The following is a 23,535-nucleotide window of genomic DNA, read 5'->3' on the forward strand; positions in this document are numbered from 1 at the left end:
AGTCAAGCTATACCTATCCTTCCTTCCTTCACTATTCAAGGTCAAGAGTATTATCTACTCCTAGATATATGCGTCATCTTTGATCTCAGAGAAGATTATGCCTTGGCCTTAATTGCTCAAGGATGTAGCATAGATAAGGATGTTGGAATTGAAGATGATAAATTAATGGTACTAGAAGATACATTTGATCCCAAGGAGGCACTCTCAATGTGCTTTAAGAAAACTGTGGACGAGGAGGATATGGATGATGAGACCTTTAACAAGATCAGGATTCAAAATGCAAAAGTTGGAGGAGCAAAAGATTATTTAGCCAAAGGTGAAGGAGCAAAGGAAAACACAAAGTAGTGTGGAAAGAAGCACAAATATTTGGACCGATAAAATTTTGGAGGAGGATGAGAATATGAAGGTATGCTATCTCACTATTTTCTCTGCTAGATGTGTTTTTATCATGGATTATATATATTTCTCATTGCTTGTGTTTTTATACTATCTCACTATTCTCTCTGCTAGATCTTTTTTACCATGACTTGTATATATTTCTCATTACTTCTTTTTTTCTACTGTAGCTCTATATTGAAGATGATAGTTTTCTCAGAAGGTCTTGCAGGAGCCGAGAAAGGGGACTTGGACAATTGTCTTCCCTTGCACGGTATATGAACAAGATGTCGTCTGCCAAGTATCTGATATACCACATACAATTAAGTAATAATGGAGAGACAATTGTCTACTTTTTAAAATGCTTGTTAAAGTTTTTTGGTGGGTACTAGGTAAATTGGTAGAATGACAAAGCTATATTAATTGAGAAATTATCTTCTTTAGATATCTTTGGATATGGCCCTAGTAAACACTGCTCAAGGGCAGGGTACCTTTTGAAATACAATGCTTACACTTTAGCACTTGGAATCAAAGATCCTAGCCAATTAGATGGTTATGGAAAGCATCATTTGATTAGGTTTAGAGAGCCGCTTCCTCTAGATTCTGAGGCCAAACATTGAAGGAGAGCAGCTTGATGTAAAAGAAGTATAAGAGTAAACTCAAGTATACTAAAAAGTTACAACAGACACAAAGTCCTATAAGAAAAGATAGTCAGCTCAGAATTTGTAATGATTTTTTTGGGAAAATATTACAAAGTCTCTGCTTCATTGTTATAAATCTCCATAAGGTTTCCAACTCTATCCATCCACTTGTGATTCATATAGTGTTGCAAACTAGTTGGAGGATGCACATGTGTGGAAGAATGATGCATAAATTGCGAAGCATTGGCCCTCCAAATGGGGTGGAAGGAGTGCCCAAGTGAGTGTACTTTTTGCTATTGACAACTACTCGAATGCTCATGCAATCCACAAACCACACATGAATGCATAATGCCCCATCACAACAAGACAAAGCACCCATAGACGTGCACAAAGACACGTTTATTGAACTAAAAAAAAACTTACGGGTGCATCTATTTGCACGTCTATTTCCATATCTAGAGACCCGCGCCTTCTGTGCTCCCTTCTCTGCCTCCTTCCTCGTCTTCTTCATTGTCTTCTTGTGCACGGACCTGTAAAGAAGGGAGAACATATATCAATATATGAAAAATCAAATCTTTACTTATAATATTGACATTATTTAATTACTTTCAAATACCTCGGGGGCCGCTCCAGTAGCCCGGATATATTGCTCCTCAGTAATCAACTCATCATAATAGAAGTGCTTCCATGTATCTCCTCTGTGATGGTAGCGGTGGTAGGCTATCTCGATAGGAGTAGGGTATCTGCCCATGATATCAAGCTGTAAGATGACACAATTTGCGGAGGGGTTAGTACAAAGAAACAACCTCCTAATAAACTACATAAGCAATATAATTTGAGATCGATACTTACAAATTGGGCCTCCCATGATTCAACACACCTTGCTCCAAAATGCACACACTTCCATATTGCTCCATCTGGATCCTTCGTGCCTCCACATGCTGTAGACTAGGGTCCTCTATCACTGACTTCATTGCTTTCTTCCTCTCACACTTGTGAGCGGTGTGGGGTGGGCCCCTTGGTGGTTGACCTCCCTCGAGCCTAGCAAGCTCTGCAAGTGCCTGCCTCTTAAGCAAAGATCTTTTATTGCCAAGCTTGGATTGGGTATGGATGGTGTGAACCCATTTTGTCTCAAAAGCACCTCTTACATTGTATGGCTAGTGATATTGGTGAATTATAATCCTCCACCCTCTATGGCTATTAAGAAAGGACATGTTATGCCGTCCCTTATAATTCCAAGGAAACATAAAGTCAAAAATCTTAATGTTTATTTGGAGCCTTTGATTGAGGAGCTAGAGATACTTTGGAGAGGTATCAAGGTGCATAATGTGAGCAGGCCTCTTTCGCTAGTTGCCTCATGGGCAGATGCATTGAATAAGGTCATGTATGAGAATCACCATCAATTTCTCCCACCTGATCATCCTAGATATGTTGCCCCTTGGAATAAAGTCCTTCCACAATCACTCACCATGGGAGATTGGATGAGAATTTGGGACGGTTCCACGACTCCTCCACCACTTGGCATGAGCCGATAAGGGTTTGTAATGATTGTGTGCTGGCTGGAAATAAAGATTGCCTGGTAACACTTTATTTTGTTTAGATACTCCATCTTTTATCGTTTATCATATTGGTCCCACCTCAAGATCAATCACTGCTTTATCCGATGCATATATTCAAGAATGTGGCATCTACCATTTAAGAGCATTTGAATGGGACACGAGATTCCGTAGGCATAAGGGAGGATCTACGTACCACAGGGAGGATGCGTGAAGCTTGGCCACAAGAGAGACCAAATGGGCATGTTTTTTTACCTGGTGCACCGTGGAGGTTATCAAAGCTAGAGATGGCAGCGGTGAAGCGCACTATTACTACAATTTGTACTCCCACTGGATGCATGAGGTGTTTGAAAGGAGCCTTTACAAAGAGCAAGAAAAGAGGTGTAGAGCAATTATATGGCTTGAAATCTCATGATTGGCACAAGATGCTCTAAGTAAGTATTTTATGTGCATAACATCTTTTTCCTTTCAAATTTGTGAGTGAGTAATTATAAGCAACTAATCAACCACCTCCTCATGGGTTCAGTTCATACTACCTACTAGCATTTTACGTAGTGCATCGAAGGACGTGAAAGATTGTATTTACAAGATGGGCAAGCTTGTGAGGTACTTTACATGCTATAAAATATGATGCATATCAATGCTCCATGCAAGGTGTTCATATTGCTAATATGGTGTACTTTTTCATTTCTAGGTATGTGAGCTCAAAGGAAATAGATCCCACCATGCTTGAGAATGCTCGAGTTATGTCAGTGGAGGTGGTTTATTTAGTGGAGAAGACATTTCCACGTTCTATTCTCACAAGCAAACTACATCTTATAGTGCATTTGGTGGATGAGATTGCTATATGCAGTACTATACATGCACGATGGTTGTTCTTCCTTGAGCGCTTCATGAAGACCTTGAAGGGCTTCATGAGACAAAATGCAAGACCCGAAGGTAGCATGGACGAGGGTTGGTTGGTACAAGAGTCACTTGTATATATTTTTGAGTTTCTTATTGATGTGGATAGCTCTCTCCCATGACTATGGAGAGATGATGAAGACCTAAGGATGACCTCTATTGTGCCTCAAGGGAAAGGACACAACAAAGTAATAGACACGAAGTTGCATAATAGTATCAACCTCTATTGCATGCTTAATAGTGATGTGATGAAAAGATGGGTGACAAGATACGAGGATGCAAAGGCAAGAACACAAGAAGAAAGGGCCCTCTTTCGTATACACCATGGATCTCGTGTGCCATACCCTCAGTATCTAAGAGCACTTCCAAAGGATATTCATGTGGATTGGCTACTTGATGAAATGGAGAAAGTAGAGAAAGACGAGGGGATGCATATCACAATGGAAGAATAGGAGTATGCTAGGGGATGCATGAGCAAGGTCGGTATATAGAATGTTATGCATAAGTTAGGAGCTTTCAATAATTTAGATTGCTTATTTAATTGATTTTTTCTTGGTGTAGTGCACTATGTTCAATGCGATATGGTGTGAGGGCAGGCATTTTCGAACACAACAGATTGATGATAAGAGAGACACACAAGATTGCGGCATCATTGCTAGCTTTGAGGGAGCCAATGGAGCCATGGATGATTATTGTGGCATAATCCAAGATATTATTAAGCTTGACTTTTGACGCTTCTTTGTGTATGTTTTGGATGTAAAGTGGTTTAAGGATGTGGTGGAAAGAGGCCCTAATGCAACAATCAAACGCCATGCAAGTGGCTTTGTAACTATTGACTCCACAAAGTTTTGGCAAAGTAGGAAGGACACACTAGTACTACCGCAACAATGTGAACAGGTACTGTGCACAGATATAAAACTACTCGCTTTTAAATATTTGATGCAAGGAAAATAACATGATTGTATTTGTGTTTGAATTAGGTTGTCTAATGGTGGATAATAATAGATGGTGGCATGTCATACCTATTATGCCACATTCTAAAGTGATGTATAGTACATTTACTAATATGGAGCGTATGGAGGATGATCATGGCCATGGATGTGATGATGACCATGATACGAGAGAGGAGGATGATCATGAGATAGGAGATAGATATTGAGGCCAATACCTATGAGGACGAGCCTACCATTAGTGATGCTGATTTCGATGAGCACATGAGTAGCACAAGTAGTAGTGGGTTGAATGTATTTGTAGATCTAAACACTTGTTTGGATTTTGAAGTAGATAGTTTGGCAAGGGTTAATCTCATTGAGGATGAGATTGAACCGTAGCCCATCATTGATATTGGCAAAACTATTTTACATATTGTCTCATTCTCCTCACCTCACTTAATTCTTGTATATGTGGGCTTGCAAAAAAGCATTGATGTTTTTGTTAAAATTATGTGGTTTGGTAATCATGGGAAATGTTTGGATAGCAATGATGTACACCAAAATCTCACTTTCTATATTCTCTGTTTTGCATCTAAATACGCGTCTAATCCCCAGTGTAAATGCGCTAATAGATGCGTTAATACACGTGCAAATAGATGCACTAATAAACGCAATGTTAGACGGGCCCGTATTTTCTCAGTGTAGACGTATAAATAGACGTGTTAATACACACGCAAATAGACGAGCTGTTAGACGTGCTATTAGACGTGCCCATAATTTCTCTATTCAAGCAATGCCTATAGACACGCCCAGTATTTTGCACGTCTATCAAGCATGTCTATAGTTGCTTTGTGTTGTTGTGCATGCACACACTCCATGCATACGAGAGGTCACAACCTCTCATGCTGCCTCTTGGGATCCATCCCTTGGGCATACCCCATCATTCTAACCTTAGACTATGACTCTTTTATGCCTACCATTTATTAATGCATACCCATGCATTCCTACCCATTCTTATCCTAGGACCTACATGTGTGAGTGCACCATTTATATTAATCAATTAACATATCCAATACATTATCCATATGGCATTTAGCCATTTAAACCTACCTAGCCTAGCTTCTAATTATTACATTTGATCATGCTAGCCTAATACATTCTAGAATACAAAATTGTGTCGTGACATGCCCTCTTGCTTGGGACATAGATGTCCTCATCTACTAGGTATTCTTTTTTGTCTTCATGGTCTTTAGCACTCATTAGGTTCCTACATAAGCTTCCATACAACATCTTCAATGTTTCATCTTCATGTCTAGTACTCCTGCCAAACAAGTGTGACAGTAGTATGTTCCTTTAATCCAAATTTCAAAAATCAATAAGAAAGATGTAGTACTTATCTTTCATGTTGTATTGTCCATGTACTCCTTTGCTTTGGACATTCCTACAAAGACTCATTTAACTTTATCCATTATGGCTACTAGGAATCCAGATCTGTTCTACTTTTCCTTTCCAAACAGATACCATTTCCTAATCTATCTCTCTCATATACTTGCATTGGTCCAAGTCCCAAGTGACTAGCTCCAGCAACCGTTAGTTTTAGGTTGATCAGACCTAAAACTTTAGGCCTAACTTGACTTACCAATTACTTGAGATCTCTCTAAGCTCACCAAACCTAAGGTCACTAGACCTTACTAAGTGCTTACTATCCACCACCTAGTCCAACACTTGGGTAGGACTATCGACCCTTTGAGTGATGATTCCAAATGAATCACTCTTTTCAATGTCCTAACTTCATAAGATTTCCACTCAACTAATCTAGTCTAATTTAAGGTTACCAAACCTATGGTCATGTATAGCACCCTCTTGCTTGGGAAGAGCCCAAGTACTACCTTGTCTCAGCAACCCAACCTAAGAGAATGACTTAACCATCTCTAGTACTCTTGGCACAATGGATGCCTTCCAAATCCCAACTTGCCCAACGTCTCTGTATGATACCATTGTGTACGTTTCCAAGGTAATAATTGTGCATGTGCTCAATTCTTGAGTTTTTCTATGATCCTACATGCAAATGCATTATTAATTCATTCTTTGTCCTAAATGCTCATCTTGAGTTTAAGTAGGTCAATCGTTTGATCCTTGTCATCACCATGCAATTGCGTATTCCATTCTAACGAGTCACTTTTGTAGCCTTCATTTGAGTTTCCCCCAACTACTGCAAATTCGTTTACCATCTAACCTATTCATGGTTACTCCACCAAGTTGATGACATCATGATGATAACACTTATTTCATTAATTTTGGACTTGTCAATGTACAAATTCATTTTTACATATACTTTTGGACTAGTTTTCGGATAAAATTTAAGAAAAACCCAATCTTCAAAGCACATATAAAAACATGAAAACAAGCATTTTTAAATATATGTTTAAAGAAGATGAAACTCAAATTACAAAATTTAACACAGCCTAGATAAGTTGCAAGAAAAAATAGCAATTGTAAACTCTCTTAATATTTAATGGTGTTAATAGACACCTTCAAAAGTTACAGTATTAAGGATACTCTCAGCATATTTATAAAGGTGTTAATAAACACCAAAAGTTACAATAAGCCTGAGATAAGTTACACAAAAAAATAAGATTCAGCAGTTGTAAACTCTCTTAATATTTATAATAGTGTTTAGGAAGCACTTTTAAAAGTTACAAGTGGAAGTAGCAAACTCTCGCAATTTTTATAAAGGTGTTCAAAAGCACCAAAAGTTACAATAAGCCTCTCACTGGAAGGCAAATCTATTTTCTCTCTCTATCCTAAATTCAACCCATTCAAGAGATGAGCTCATCTCATCCTCATCGATGTAGTTAAAATTATAGAAGAGAACTAAAGATTGATGAATTTTCTCCTTCATAACACTTTGTTTATTCCAAATGGCTTGCGCTTCCTGGGGTGAAAATCTTCCATAACAAGCCACACGCGAAGATATCTCACTTTGAAAGTCTGTTAGCTCTCTTACATGACTGCAATTTATCTATGCAATTTATCTATTTCACTAGTAGCCATACTTATTTTTCTTTTCTTCTCCTTCTCTAAGTCCTTCTGACAAGAAAAGTCATCATTCTCGTACTGGGTTAACAGAGCTAAATTTCGCTTTCTCTCCTCTCTCTTTCCCTGATTCTCGGTAATCCATAGTTTGGTGCTACCAATGGCTTCCTCGACGGAATCGATTACTTCAAAAAGATCCATGGAAATGAGAGGAGGAAGGTAACGAGAGCGAGGAAGGTAACTAGAGGAGGTAAGGCAAGATGGAAGGAGTATGCTTGAGGAGAGGAGGTAAGGCTGCAGGCAACCAAGATGGAAGGAGTAAGCTTGAGGAGAGGAATAAGATAAGAAGAGCAAAATGGAAGAAGTGTTTGCTACGGGCAAGATATAGAAGACTAATGACTACTAAGGGGTTTATAGAAGTGCAGATTCATAATGTGAGATGAAAGGAGTAAGCTGGAGGAGAGGAGTAAGGTAAGAAAAGCAAACTAGAAGAAGTGTTTACTATAGACTCATAATGTGAGATGAAAGATTTAGAATAAAGAATTGCTAGAGGCTGAGATGACTAGATTATCTAAAGTAACAGATGCAAGACCATAATGCGAGACATGTGAGACATGTAAGACAGTGAGTACATTGAAATCTATAAAATAAAATGATGGGATGTAAGACCATAATGCGAGACATGTGAGACATGTAAGACAAAGATCAGTACATTGAAATCTATAAAATAAAATGATGGAACACAAGAATGATATAATTATTAGAATCTCATCATGAGATATTTTTTTAATATAATAAATTAGACTTGCTGATGAAAGACCATAATGCGAGACATGTGAGATGATAGATTTTAAGTACATTGAACCAACAGTCTCAAACAATGGGTTGTTGACCAAGGAGCAAGGAGAGATGCAAAAATTTGACAAGGCTCTCCACTGACATAGATGGAGAGAGAGGACTTTGATGCATAGAGGTGGACAAAGAGGGAGGAGACTCAGGAGATAGCACAGAGCAAAAGACTTATACAATGTATTATAAAAGCATGACAAGATCTCTTGGACTTCTTAAGCAACCTATGTTATCGAAGCACTCGGTATGGTCAATTTGATCAGGATGCTAAAAGAACAATAAAGACCTCCTAAAGAGATTATAAAGAAACAATCTGTGACTGTTTGAATTTCTTCCTTCATTGTAATTATGTTGACGATACGAAAGCGGAGTCCATGGAAGATTGGACTGTTGAGAAGATAAGAGACACTAATGATGAGATCTTCTAGTGTGATCTTGGCCTCTGTGGCCTATCCATCATGATTGCTTGAATTTCTTCCTTCATTGTAATTATGTTGAGGATATGGATGTGGAGTATGTGGAAGATTGGATTGTTGAGAAGATAAGATACTAATTATGAGATCTTCTAGTGTGATCTTGGCTTCTATGGCTTGTAATAGTTTTGTATTCTCCTCAACAAGTCTGGTAGGGCTCAATAGATCATATTAGAATTGCGAATACAATTTATTTTTTTAGAATTGCTAATATAATAATAATACAAATCGAATAAATATCATAAGTAAATATCCTAACGTATTGTAACATTTAACATAAGTTTAAAAAGCACTATCATTAGTCAACACAAATAAGATAAAAATATTCAAGGACGCATGTTTCTTTCTACATGCTTTACAACTGAATAGAGTCTGATGAATCCTCTTGAGGCTGTGATGCTCTAAGAGTACATTGAGTCTCTACTTCTTGTGTGGATGGTGTACATTGAGATTCTACTTTTGGTGCAATTGGGATAGACTTAATCTCTTCCTCCTTTGTAATTATAATTTAAAAAAGGCTTTTAAATGAATAAAGAAAATTAAAGATAAGTTTTCATACCTCTAGATATCTTCATGGTCTTTTTATGTAACCTTCTGAGGCAAGGTCAGTGTCATATCCATCTCCTTTAGCTTTCTTACTATCGTTGGTGTCCTCACTATCATATCCACATCTTTCAACATTTTTATAATCTTTCTTGCTCTCATCATACCTAGCCATCTCTATGTCAGCATCCTCTTCATGTGAGATTGGACCTTTCTTATCATACTTTATTATGACAAAAGCCACAGTATCAAGGTATTCCAAGCAAGCAGGGCCTCAATAATATTTACATGGTGTCCTTTTCTGATAAGAGCTTCAAACAAATGTCCCATTTGACACAATGTGACTTCCCATCTGGACGGCAGCAAAAATTCCATCATACTAATTAAAAGATTAGCACTTTTTGCTAGCCTTTCATAGTGATTTGCATTGCGATGGAGGGGACTTGGAGCTTCATGCTCTTCCAACAGTAGTTGCAATCTCTTTGTATTCCCCCTTATGTTGTTCTGTAAGGAGTGATCATTGTAAGGGCTCTTCATGGACAAGAAAAAGGTTTCAAGACTCTGTACCTTGAGACTGCATTCTTTCTTGTCCCTCTTTATTGAATATATACCATTGTAAATCTTAAGCTCATTGCCATATTGTTCTTCTAGGTAGCAGACATTTTTTCCTTATCATCTTTATCAGCAAATATGACTGTGTTACATAGTCCCACTCTACCAATGGTGGTATGTAATATTCTGTCAACGAGTTGACGAGTGCCATCCAGTGATATTTCATAGACAAAGAAAAGGTGAGGCCTCTCCCAAGCAGTGTCATCAGACAAAAAATAATTCAATGAAACTCCCTTGCACTCCACTCTTTCCAGACTCTGAAAAGATCATGTATGAAAAAAAAGCCCTTGTTCAAAGTTTTTGCTTTTCTAAGAGTGTGCTTATTGATGATTTTTTGTGCATCTGCATACACATTTTCTGGAATGTCACTTGCCATAGAAGGAGTAATTTCAGATGCACTTTTAGCCGGAAAAGTAATCGAGACCAGAGGCTAGAGGCTAAGTATGGCGACGCTCAAAGGCCATAGAGAAGAGGAGATCATGAGGGCGAAGGGATGTCATAGGGGTGAAAAAGGAATTAGAAGTGGAGGGGAGGAAAAGGGAGACTATGACACAAGGGGAAAGGGAGAGAGAGAAGAGAAGCATGTACATGATAGGAGGAGGAATGTGGAGATGTAGACATCAAGGGAAGAGAACCATACTTTATTTGAAAGAAGGGATGAGAGGGAAATATCAAAATACTAGCTAGGTGGCTTTACAAGAATGAGCGTGTCTCATCAAGGAATAGCCCCTTCCTTTTATTGCCAAAAGAGGCGGTCTCTCCACATTAATGTATCCTCCCACATGCATGGTGTGTGTGGAAAAGTCTCCCATGTGGGCTAGGTGGTTATGCACTCTCAATTGTGTGCGACAACCCTTTGCCTCAATTTTCTACATAAATCAAGCCCCATATCTCAAGTCTATGATACTCCCTTGTTCTCTTTCCAATTTTATAATATGTTCAAACCTCTAGGAGGACAAGTGGAGGGTTGGCACAAGGAATCTTGCCACCTCATCCTACTTTCCCCATTATTTAACTAGCTCTCTTGGTCCTTCTATACCTCCCCCACATGGGCCTATCCCATATGGAGGGAATAACTCAATATAATATCTATCTCCACCTATTTATATTGCTTCTCCCATGGACTTTGAGCCATATCTCACTAAATGCAGCCTAGGTGGAGGGGTGGCACATGGAGGAGCCATGCCACCTTGCATTTTATAATATTACTATCATGGATTATGTACAACACACCTTATGGGTCCTCTTACATGGAAGGGTGGCACATGGTCATGCCCTGCCACCTCAACCTTGGGCCCTATGCACACCATATTTTATTATACTATTGCCACATATACAAACACACACACATATTAATTCCTTTTTCCTTAGACAAATTTATCCATAACAGTTCCCCCCCCCCAGGCAGGGAATGCACATCATTTCCATGCCTCGGACCATCATGCACAAAGAAAGGCTTGAGGTAACGCTTGTTGATCACCTTCTTGCCATATGGTTCATGCAGCTCCTGAACTTGTACAGACCCATTGCTACGTTCTTTGATGACTTGGTATGGACCAACCCACAGTGGCAGAAACTTCTTATCCATTTGGTGGTCCAATCTATTATCAAAGCATAGCACAACATCCCCCTTAGCAAAGTGTCTTTCCCATCCCTTGCAAGTCTTAGCATCCAATTGGGCCTTTTGTCGATTCTTTTGGATCTCTGTTTGATGCAGTGCAAGGCATCGGGTCTCATCTAACTTCTCAAGTTGTACCAATCTCGCCTCTACATGTTCATCTTCTATCATCCTCTATTCCTGTGCCAATCTCAAGGCCGGAATCTCTATCTCTAGTGGTAAAACTGCCTCAGTACCATACACCAACTCAAAAGGGGTGTGACCCATGAGTAACTCCACTGCTTCATTTAAGAATGGACTCCCATGATCAGAGACTATCTCCATGGGTGTCCCAAACCTTGTGCAGATACGTTCAAAGATGAAATTTGAAACTGTCTTGCCATTTGCAGCAGAGAGGGCGATAGCTTCAGCCCACTTAGTGACATACTGAGTGGCTACCAAAAGATACTTCTTTTTGCGGGCAGTCATGGGCAAGGGTCCGACAAAATCTATTCCCCATTTTTGAAATGGATGGATGGACATCACTGGGTGATGTTGCCCGGGACGCAAATCCTTCCTACCGAAGAATTGACATGGTTCACAGGTTTTGCAATACAAAGTGACATCCTTGAACAAGGTCGGCCAATAGTATCCAGCATGTAAAATCTTCTTAGCTGTATAGTCACTGGCATAGTGGCCTCCACAAAATCCATCATGATAATTCTTCAATACCTTAGGTACTTCATCTGCATCAATGGCCTGTCTGAGTACCCCATCCATGCCTTCACGGTACAACACCCCATCAAGGAGGGTATAGCGCCTACTATCTCTGCAGATCTTCTTTCTCTCATAGCTAGTACTTTCTGAAGGAAAGGAGAAAGCGGTCAAAAACTTGTAGATACCACCATACCAAGGATCCCCAACTTCTATGGTTGCTACAAGGGTTACATCAAGGCACTCCTCTAAATCAATCAAAGCATTCTTCAAGTTGGAACAACCCCCTCTTACAATTTTGAAAGAAAAATCATATTCTTGTAGAACTGCCAACCATTTGGCCAACCGGCCCATGGGATTTGGTGATTGAAGAACCTGCTTTGCAAGCCCAGTGCTAGTGAGTATAAAGAAGGACTTTCCAGCCACATAATGCTTAAATTTCTCAATGCAAAACACCAAAGACAAGGCATGCTTGTCGGCCTCTGAATAGCATCGCTCAGTGTCGAGCAATTGTCGAGAAGCAAATCGAACGGGATACATGAACCGATCCTCCCCTTGCTAGAGAAGAATACCTGCCAAAGTGTGCTCACCAAATCCAGGATTGATATAGAAGGTCTTTGACCAGTCTGGATTGCGTAGAATGGGTTCTGAAGCCAGAGCATTCTTGATTTGTGCAAACCCATGATCACAATCCTCATTCCAAGAGAAATCAACGCCATCTTTTAATAGCATAGTCATGGGCCATGTCAAAGCAGCATATTGATCAATGAAGCGGCAATAGTATCCTACTAGATTGACAAATGAGCGTACCTGACGTTTGGTTGTAGGTGGGGAGAGCTTGAGGATGGCTTCTACCTTCTCGGGGTCAGGCTTGATGCCCTCGGATGAGACAACATGTCCCAATAACCTCCCTTGAGTGGCTCCAATGGTGCATTTCTCAGGGTTGAGACTACCATTTGCATCATTGACCCTTTGGAAGGCCAATCTAACCTTCATGATGTGCTCCTTTCGTGACGAGAATATACAGAAATCATCTAAAAACACCTCCAAGAAATCCCCCAAATAAGGAGCAAACACCATCTGCATAAATCTTTGAAAGGTGGCAGGAGCATTGGTGAGGCCAAATGGCATTACTTTGAATGCAAATGTCCCCCAGGGTGTGGCAAAGGTGGTTTTAAGCACATCTTCCTCGGCAATTTTGATTTGATAAAACCCAGAGTAACCATCACAGAAAGTATACATCTCATGACCACTTACCTTCTCAAGAATGAGGTCTTGAAAGGGCAGGGGATGATGATCCCTCTTCATGGCAGCATTGAGTTTTTTATAGTCGATGCAGACCCGCCACTTGTTGTTTTTCTTTGGGATGACTACCACTAGTGAAACCCATTCAGTATTGTGAACCGGAACAATAAACCCAACCTCTACAAGCTTCTGCAACTCTGAGCGCAAAGCATCGGTATGCAGGGGCCCTAATCTCCAATACTTCTGAGCCACAGGCTTTGCATCAGGCTTCAGCTCTATCTTGTGCTCTATGGCAGTCACGTGGCGAAGGTGGTGGTAGCTAGTTGCAAAGAGGTCAGGGAAATCTTTGAACATTTCAAGAAACTCATCTTTCTCACCTGGAGTGAGGTTTGGAGAAAGCATTGATTCGAGCTGTTGAGGACTAGCTGTTATCTTTTCTGCAGGTGGCAGGGTCGAAGACACCCCCATCATGTAAACTTCCTCGTCTGAGAATTCCTCCCCCCCGCCTGATTCTTCCATGGACTCAGACACTGAAGATGAGATAGTATCACTGTCATGCTCCTCTTCTTCATCCGGTTCCATGGCACCAGGTTGCACTGGGATCTTCTCCTTCGAAGCACCAAAAGACATGTGTCCTGTCTTCCAATAGCTGACTGCATCACTTTTTCTCAACCATGGTCTCCCGAGTATGGCTGGGTAACTTCTGCCTGTATCTTCAATGTCCACTACATAGAAATTGACAGTGGTGGTCAACCCATTGACAGTGATGGGCAAATCCTCAATGACTCCCATGGTGGAGAGACGTCGACCATCTGCTACCTTGATTCGAGTGGAGGAACGCCTTGTACATTTCAAATTCAATTTCTTCATGATTCGGGGCACCATGATATTACATGTAGCTCCCCCATCAACACACACATTTTTGACACGGCACTTATCTATGATGACATCTACTGTATGCGGATGCCGATCAATTTCTTCAGAGATAGAAGATACCTCTCGTACCTTTCCCTTTTTCTTGCTCTTCCTTGTTGAGAGACCTTGCTGTAGCTCACGTCTCTCAGAGGGGTCAGTCATCATATGTAACCCTATCACGTGAGTTCAACAGAAGGATATTTTTAATATCTAAATTTTACAAAAATTAATTTACATAAGGGAGTTTTTAAATTGATTTTGGAAAAAATTTACAGATTTATATAGAAAAAGGGTACATTTTATAAATGGAAAAATTACAGATAAGGGATTCAGGTCCTGAATGATGACCGAATAGTCCTCTTGCCCTGAGCTGATGGGAAAATCCGAGGGTGACCACTTACTCCTACGAGATCTTTTAGTCTTCTCTATTTGTGGGTCTGCCATCTCAGCATCTGAGGGCTTTGAGAAGGACACCTTCTTTCTAGGGTGGCCCAGTCCACGGTTTGGAGAGGGGTCCGAGGTAGCACGAGTTCTTTTCCCGAGATCAAGGATTTCCACATCAGAATCCTCAGTGCCCAACTCACTTAGAAGATTCACCCTTGGAATATTGGGGCATTCTGTGCGATAATGACCCTTCTGGTGGCACTCGTAGCATACAACATTAGCACGATCTCTTGGAGGGCAGTTGGCTTGATTTCTGATGCCCACCATCTCAAGCCGAAGATCATTCAGGGCCTTGGCTAGGTCATTGATTCCAGGTTCTGTTGCAGGGGGGGCCTCTTTACATTTCACTATAAGTTGAAACAAATGCTACTTATGAGAAATTGTATTGTATAATTGAATAAAATCCTTTAATTTGTATGTTATGGAGATGCATGCTTTACACCCATACTAGTACCTAAGAGAACGTATTTTCAACTTTTGATCTTTTCGATTTCCAAAATCTCATATATTTACTCCACCTTATCTAATTTTGTTTCCCTTGCACGCTTCCAAACTATCACTAGCTATTAGAGATTTGCATGAAGTACGTGAATTGAACTATGAATAAAATGGCACAAACTTATAAGAAAATGGCTCAAACTTTAAACTTATGTTGATCTAATGGGAGTTTTTATATTAAATATGATGCATGTAGTAGCATTATGTTGATTTAGTGTAAGTGTTAATATTTAATATGATGCATGCTAGTACTAGCATCATGTTGCCTATATGCCACTTTTTATATTAGGAAAAGATAGTGTGTATCATCTCATCATAAAGGCATCCAACTTAATCATTTTAAGTGCACAATGTTATTAAGCTTATTATCACTCAATCCATATGTTTTTCTCAATTTATGTCACTTTACTTTTCTTGAATTTATATGCTTTCATATTTATGTATTTGCATTAAAATTTTAAGAATATCCTAACTTCCAAACCATAATGGTAGATGCATATGATATAAAAGAAAATTTTATGGAACGATGAAATATTATAGCTTCTTCACTGAATTCAGATCTTAATTATTAATGCATCTGACAATTTTTCAGTTTGGAAAGCACCCTTTATTCCATTTCTACTATATTTCAATTCAAACTTTTGAAAGAACCATGCTTCCCCTCACAAACGATAAAATATTATAGCCTCTTTATTGAATTCGAATCTTAACTATTAATGCATTTGACAATTTTTCAGTGTCTAAAGCACCCTTTATTCCATTTCTACTATATTTCAATTCAAACTTTTAAAGGACCGATGCTTCTCCTCACAATTTTGAGACCATATGTAAAAATAATAATGAGCTATGTTGACATATGTAATTGGAATGGGTGGATCTTTAAAGGAAGCCATTCACCACCTGTACATTGGATGCATAGTTTCTTGGATATAGTCTATTCTTCCTTTAGTAGTCCTTTAGAGTTTTACAATCCATCTTTTGCTACACAATATGGAATTTCACACGAAGGTTTAGTTAGAGGTTTGGGATGTTTCAAGCATCGATGAGATCCATATCACCTGCATTGATTGCACAATTTAGTAGATAAACTATATTTTGTAGATGCTCAATTTAATATCAGAGGAATGAAGGCAAATCCCTAGGTCTTGATTCTTGTATGGCTTGATTCTTGTGAGCATTCTACCAGGGGAATTGTAGACCATGTTAAGAGACTAGAGTGCTCCAAACGCTAGATTGCTTAGATAATATGCATTGCACGACTTGATTCTTGTAAGCATTCTTTTAGGGGAATTGCAGATCGTGTCAAGAGACCGGAGTTCTTCCGAGGCTACAAGATTACATATGTAACTTGATTGTATAAGCATTCTGCCAGGGGAATTGTAGACCATGTCAAGAGACCACCGAGGCTAGGTTGCTTACATACTATACGTTGCATGACTTGATTCTTGTGAGCATTCTACTAGGGGAATTGCAGACCATGTCAAGGGACTGGAGTGCTCCCGAGGCTAGATTACTTACATACTATACATTGCATGACTTGATTCCCTAAGCATTCTGCTAGGGGAATTGCAGACCATGTCAAGAGATCGGAGTGCTCCCGAGGCTAGATTGCTTACATACTATACATTGCACAACTTGATTCTCTAAGCATTCTACCAAGAAAATTGCAGACCGTGTCAAGAGACCGGAGTGCTCCCGAGGCTAGATTGCTTACATACTATACATTGCATGACTTAATTCTATAAGCATTCTACCAAGAAAATTGCAGACTGTGTCAAGAGACTAGAGTGCTCCCGAGCCTAGATTGCTTAATACTATACATTGCACGACTTGATTCTCTAAACATTTAGCCAGGGAAATTACAGACCGTGTCAAGAGACCAGAGTGCTCCCGAGACTAGATTACTTACATGCCTAACTTGATTATTTAAGCATACTGCTAGGGGAATTATAGACTGTGTCAAAAGACCGGAGTGCTCCTGAGGCTAAATTGCTTACATACTAAGACTGGATTCTCAAAGTTATGGATTTCAAAGTTATGAGCTAAGACAACAAAGGAGTAATATTCAAATACAATTTCTTATAATGTTTAAATAGTTATTCAAACATAACAGATACGCATAATCATAAAGTAAATATGAACTTAGACCTTCTCATTTAAATAATGACTTTCCAATTAAAAACCAATAAATATTTGACTAGAAAGACCTTCAAGGACTTATACCCACTCAACTTAGCTCTTAAATTTTGATCTATAAGGCTATATCATTTTCAATAAAAAAGTCAAATCCTCTTAAACAATAAAAATATTATATGTAGGTGTATGTGTATGTGTACACTCACACATACTCTTTTTTTAATGAAACCACAATAATTATATTAGGAAAAAGTTCTTAAAATGAGAATAGTCTCATCAAAAGACTATTCTAAAAAACCAAAAGCACTAGGAAAACACCTCTAGAGAAGAGACATCCAAGTCATTCTCATGACAAGCAACACACACACACACTCACACACGAGAATAAAACCGAAAGACTCAAATAGATAATTAATGATGGAAAAGAACATGCTAGCTACATGTCCATGTGACAACACTTAGAAGAATATAGAAGAAGCATATAGAAACATAGGCATAGAGATACAAAAATGTAGAAGTAGAATGGCATAGAAGCATAAACATAGGCAAACATAGCATGAGCATAGCATTAACATACTCATTAACATAAGCATAATGACATAGAAGCATAAATTAAATTTTTAATGTTATGAGAGAGAGAGAGAGAGAGAGAGAGAGAATCATGAACATAGATAGGCATAAACCTCGGGGGGGTCACTCATCATATGTAACCCTATCACGTGAGTTCAACAGAAGGATTTTTTTAATTTCTAAAATTTACAGAAATAAATATACATAAGGGACTATTTAAAATAGTTTTGGAAAAAATTTACAGATTTGTATAGAAAAGGGGTACATTTTATTAATGAAATTTTTTACAGATAAGGGACTTTAAATATAGGCCTTGAACGCACGTGATATAGAGGGTTTATATATAGTGACCCCCCCGAGGCATAAACATAGAATCATAAACATACATAGGCATATATATAGGCATAAACATGGAAATAGGCATATAGGCATGAATCATAACTATAGACATACATATGGTTATATGAATAGGCATAAACATAGACTCATAAACATAAATAGGCATATATATATATAGGAATAAACATAGAATCATAAACATAAATAGGCATAGGTATAGGCATGAATCATACAAAGTGGAATATCATACCATAAGTGAATGAAAGAAATACATAAAAGTGAAACTATGATACCATAAGCAAATAAAAGAAATACTGAGGAAATACTACCATACCATATAGACAAGGCTATTCCAATGTTTCTTTATGTCTAGCTTCAAGAGAGAGATGAAGTATTTCCAATTTAAATACATCTTAAGCCCAATAAAGCATAGAAGCATAAACAATGGCATTCACATAGGTATAGACTAAAGAAACATAGGCACAAAGAAGCACAGGCATAATTTCCATAGAAGCATAAAGAGAGGGAAGCATATAGATATGGAACATAAAGCATAAATAGCATAGAAGCATATAGAAACATAGGCAAGCATAAACATAGGCATTCATCAATGGCATAGAAGCATAATTTCCTACGAAGCATAGACTAACCACATAGTTCCACACAAACCAAGCTAGACTTTGTGATAGGCTCCCACTGATTCAGGCTTCCTCATTAAGATGGAACCAATGTCCATAACAAACAAGACAAATTCGTAGATTGCAGGGACAAGGGCCCATTGAATTTTTCTCTAAAGAGCGATGAGAAAATCAACATTTTTTTAAGGATCACATGTTTCATTTATCTAAACCAGCTTGGCCACTGAGCAATCCACAAAAGCAGAAGAGAGCTAGAGGCATAGTCCAACAAGTCACCAACAAGTCACTAACAAAATGTTTCTTAATGTGCTCCCCACCCACTGTGCAACTGCAAACATAGGCTGGTGCTGACTTTGCATATTGATACCAGCCTAAGATAAACCTTGGATAAGCTCACAATCACATGCACTAGGGTCAAGCCCAACATGTAGTCACACATGGCTGCCTTGTCACAGCAGGTTGTAGGCATAGTAAGAAAATCAAAGCACCTAGGGGTAGTTTCAGGGAGGTTTATGGGGCCAACCAGGGCAGAAGGATGCACGATAGTAGCAAGGTAATCAATAGGAACAAACAGAGCCTAGGAGTTAGAGCACTAGGTTGGCTGACCTAGCTGCTAGTTAGCTACGTACAGACTGGGTCGGCCTGTGAGGCCTACAGACTAGGAAATCGGCCAAGTTTTTGGGGGGCATATAGTCCTATAAATAGCCTTGTGGGGGCTAGTTTACAACACTAAATATAGGAGTAGAACTCCAAGCAATCTAGAGTACACCTAGGTGCATACCTGCACCTAAAGCAGAGCATAAGAAAAGAGCAAGCTCTATTAACAGTGAGCTCAGGAGCAGAACTTTGCAAGAGAGCTGTACCTTTGAGCAGCTACTGAAGCCTACTACAAAGACATGTGGCATGAATTCCCCATTCATCATCACAAAGATGTCAAGTTGACTAATTCTCCAACTTGGGATGGTAGAAATCTGGTGATTCCCATGGTAAGAAGGGCCTGCAAATCCCAAAAAAAGGTCATTCAGCCCGCAATAATGTTTATGTACTATAATAGGGAGGAGATGAAACCTGAGTAATGCAACTCAATCTATTCTTGACATTCAATAATGGCCATTGCAACCTAATAAGCATATGCTTAGTATGGAGATATGGTGATGCTCGAACCATGAGAAGCTATAGTAGCTTGAACCGTGAGCATACAAACCTAGCTTAGTTGAACTATGAGTACAAAGTTGGTGCAATAGCTTAGAACTTTATGCACACACATAGAGCTAGCTTAACTTGAACTTTGGGGAAAGCCCTAGAGAAGAAGACAAGCTTCTATAGGTTAAACACAACTCTTACAATCTCTTATAACAATGCTTGCATTGATCAACTTACTATGCCCACTAACCTATAAGCTCGGCAAAGTATTTAAATCACTTCAAAGAGAGCCCATCCGGATATGTCTCTCAGCTAATTGGAACCTTTTGGAAATTGATCTAAAATCCAAGATATGGCAAACTAGATTTCACATATGATAGATACAAGCAAAGAGCTAAGGCATCCGGTATAGGATTCAATATCTGATTGCGAAGGAAGAAGCTTAGAACCACTAGTTGAATAACCATTGCCATACGGTATGGATTGATCTGCGCAGACAAAATTGGAACTTTTTGAGATAATGGATGCCTTACCTCATCCATCCTGAAGAAAATAAGACATGGCAAATAATTGATTGGTATTCATAGTAGAGATATCAGTTGACATAGATGCAAAGTGAAGTCTCAACCGCTACAAAGGCTACTCATTCATTGCTTGAACACTAACAATAGAATTGCTTACATAAGGTAATGAACCGAATTCTATAGACTTACATAGGCAAATCAAGATGCTCTCAATTGTCCCCATCATCTTCCCCTTTGGCTCCAGCTAAAGCCTAGCATCCATCAATCTTCATCACATATAGCTTTCCTTACCTGGACTTCTAGTTCTCCACTCTCTCCTTCCAAGTGACGCCATATGCTGTTGCCATGTCATTGATTGGATTCAATCGTCATGGTTATACTTTGAATTATAGCAAGAATTGTGCTTTTTGTTGGATAGGCATGGAATTGAGAAGTGTGTATGCCCATACAAGGCCCGAACCTGGGACATTTGACTCTAAATAAGGAAGAGAATGAATTCATTTCACCTCACCTCCAATGTATGGAGGAACCCCTTGTGCATGCTGATCTCGGTGGAATTCCAAGGGATCCCCAGCAATCTGGCAAAATAGATAAAAGAGTGCAATGAGTGATAATGAAAACAATGTGCAAGAAAGCCTCCACAATAGATCACATCTATAACTAAGAATTACTTGTGACAACAGTGCAAGAGCTTTTCATCTTGGATGATGAGTGTCACTTACAGTTGGCCCGTTAGTGAGAAGAGGAACCATAGGTGGTATTGTTTGCCTCCTATGATGCATTTCATCATCAGTAGCATGTCCATAGCTCATATGCCCTTGCTGTACTCTTTGTGACAATCGAATTCAATTTCCAAATCATCTCAGCATAAAAAACCTCTCTTATGAAGGGAGTGACATTACATGAAGTTTGAAGACAAGATTAATTAGCCTTCATAGTAGACTCTATCTTTGAAGAAGTTTCGAAAATTTCAACTCTGTGCACATAACACCACTTTGAAAGCTAGATCTATAATGTTAGAAAATTTTAGCGAGTGAAAAGGGGGAAGCAACCCTTTGAGCCATTTGTATCTTGTCTTACACTCTGATTCCCCTCTTTACATCCATACTGTAACAAGACCGACAAACAGGCAAGGAGCATTTGTTGCAGGCAACGAAAAGTTCAGCATGCAATGTGAGCCAGACATCGTTACCGCAAATTTGATAGACCTTGATGAATGAAAAAGTCATCACAAGAGAGAGAGCTCGAGAAAGAACGGGTATACGGAGAACATACCTCTCTCCAATCCTTGTCTCTGAGAGTGCCAATGTGTGAAAAGGATGAAGAATAGCAAGCAATGGTTCAGTCTGAGTCAAGGGTCTTTTCCTGTGATGTCTTCACCAACGATTGAAGCTACACTACAGAACTTTGTCGGTAGAATGCTTGCACAAACAAGGGAGCGAAGAGCTACTTACTTCCAAGCCAAACGTCCTACCAGGAGCTCTTTCTACTTGGTGAAACCAATTCCTCTATAGGTTCCAAAGATTCTACCTTCATCTTTCCCCTTTCATCACAAGCTCCCCAAGTTCTAGTGATCACATACGGAACGCAACCGGAATTGCAATTTGCAAGCGTTCTTGCAATGACTTGTGCTTGTTGGATAAAACTTCCAATAGTGTACAGATACAAATTATGAGCTTGAAAACTGCGCGCATATTAGCACAATGTCAAACAATATGCGTTCTGTTACAATTACACCTTCTGTCATGATCAAGAGCAATCCTAAGATTTTGAATAGGAAAAAGAACAGAGCTTCATGTGTATCTGCATTTGCATTGCCTATCTAATCGTATATGTACGTAATGAAACAGATTTATCAGCATTTACATTTCCTATGGACGATCATCAAAAGCGTAGGATGAATGGCTTAATCATCACTCAAAGAATAGTCCAGTTTGTGAAGTCCTTTGGGGCATAGATTCTTCCATTGTATTTTAGTGTTATACCATTGACAAATGTTGTAGCCTCAAGATCGATCCTATATTAAAGCACAACAAAAATTTTAAGTACTTTGACAAACTACAATTACTTTGATAAATCAAAAGTACAATGAGTCCCATTGATACACCTCAAGTTTTCATTCTTTCCAATCATATAAGTGTCAATTTCATGCTTTGGGAATGGCGTAAAAGGCTTTAGAAGGCTTAGATACATGCATAAATGTGAAAAAAAATAAGGATTTACAATGAACTCGTGGATAGTGTAAAATGAAATAAAGTACAATCGGGTACAAATTTGAAGTCTATCAGATATAAGTGCAAAATGCTCTGTCAACTCCTACAACTGGTACAAATATAATCTGCTCTGTCCAGTCCCTAAACTGATTCAACTATAATCTGTCCTATCCACTAATACAACTTCCAATCATCTTGAAAGTTTTAAAACCTTGATCTTTGCTTAAATGGTAGGGTTGTTGTGAGTGTCAAACTGAATGTGAACGAATGGATTGACTCTGAGGAACTAGTCAAGAAATTTTAAGCATGGCTTTGATTTGTTTTTTTGGAGTTCTCTCCTTTAAGGACAAACTAATCTATGCTAATCTAGACTACACCAACTGTCGAAGCGAAGAAAAGTAAGAAATAATTTATTTTCCATTGTTCTTTTTTAATGCTTATCTCTCTCTCTCTCTCTCTCTCTCTCTCTCTCTCTCTCTCTCTCTCTCTTTGTCAGTCCCTAACTTCTCTGGCTATCAGTTCTCCCTCTATCCTTTCTCTGTCATTTCTCCCCCCCCTCTCTCTCTCTGTCCCTCTCTCTCTCTCTCTTCTTCTCTTAGTTCTCTATCTATTTATCTCTCTCTCTCTCTCTCTCTCTCT

The 23,535-nt window shown here is 39.0% G+C and overlaps 1 protein-coding gene across 1 annotated transcript; it reads right to left on the reverse strand.

Moving 5' to 3' along the window:
* Positions 1-1,471: 1,471 nt before the first annotated feature.
* On the reverse strand, positions 1,472-22,099 carry LOC147885481 (uncharacterized). The gene is made up of 5 exons (XM_087397049.1): positions 21,959-22,099; positions 21,406-21,454; positions 21,195-21,261; positions 19,880-20,013; positions 1,472-1,546 (listed from the first exon to the last, which is right to left on the reverse strand). The coding sequence occupies exons 2-5, from the start codon at positions 21,433-21,435 to the stop codon at positions 1,472-1,474; spliced, it is 306 nt and encodes a 101-aa protein (XP_087253175.1). The 5' UTR covers positions 21,436-21,454; positions 21,959-22,099.
* Positions 22,100-23,535: the final 1,436 nt, after the last annotated feature.

Source organism: Dipteris shenzhenensis, chromosome 25, assembly GCF_047967505.1.
Source record: "Dipteris shenzhenensis isolate YYH24624 ecotype China chromosome 25, Dip_SZ_1.0, whole genome shotgun sequence".
Lineage (NCBI taxonomy): Eukaryota > Viridiplantae > Streptophyta > Polypodiopsida > Gleicheniales > Dipteridaceae > Dipteris > Dipteris shenzhenensis.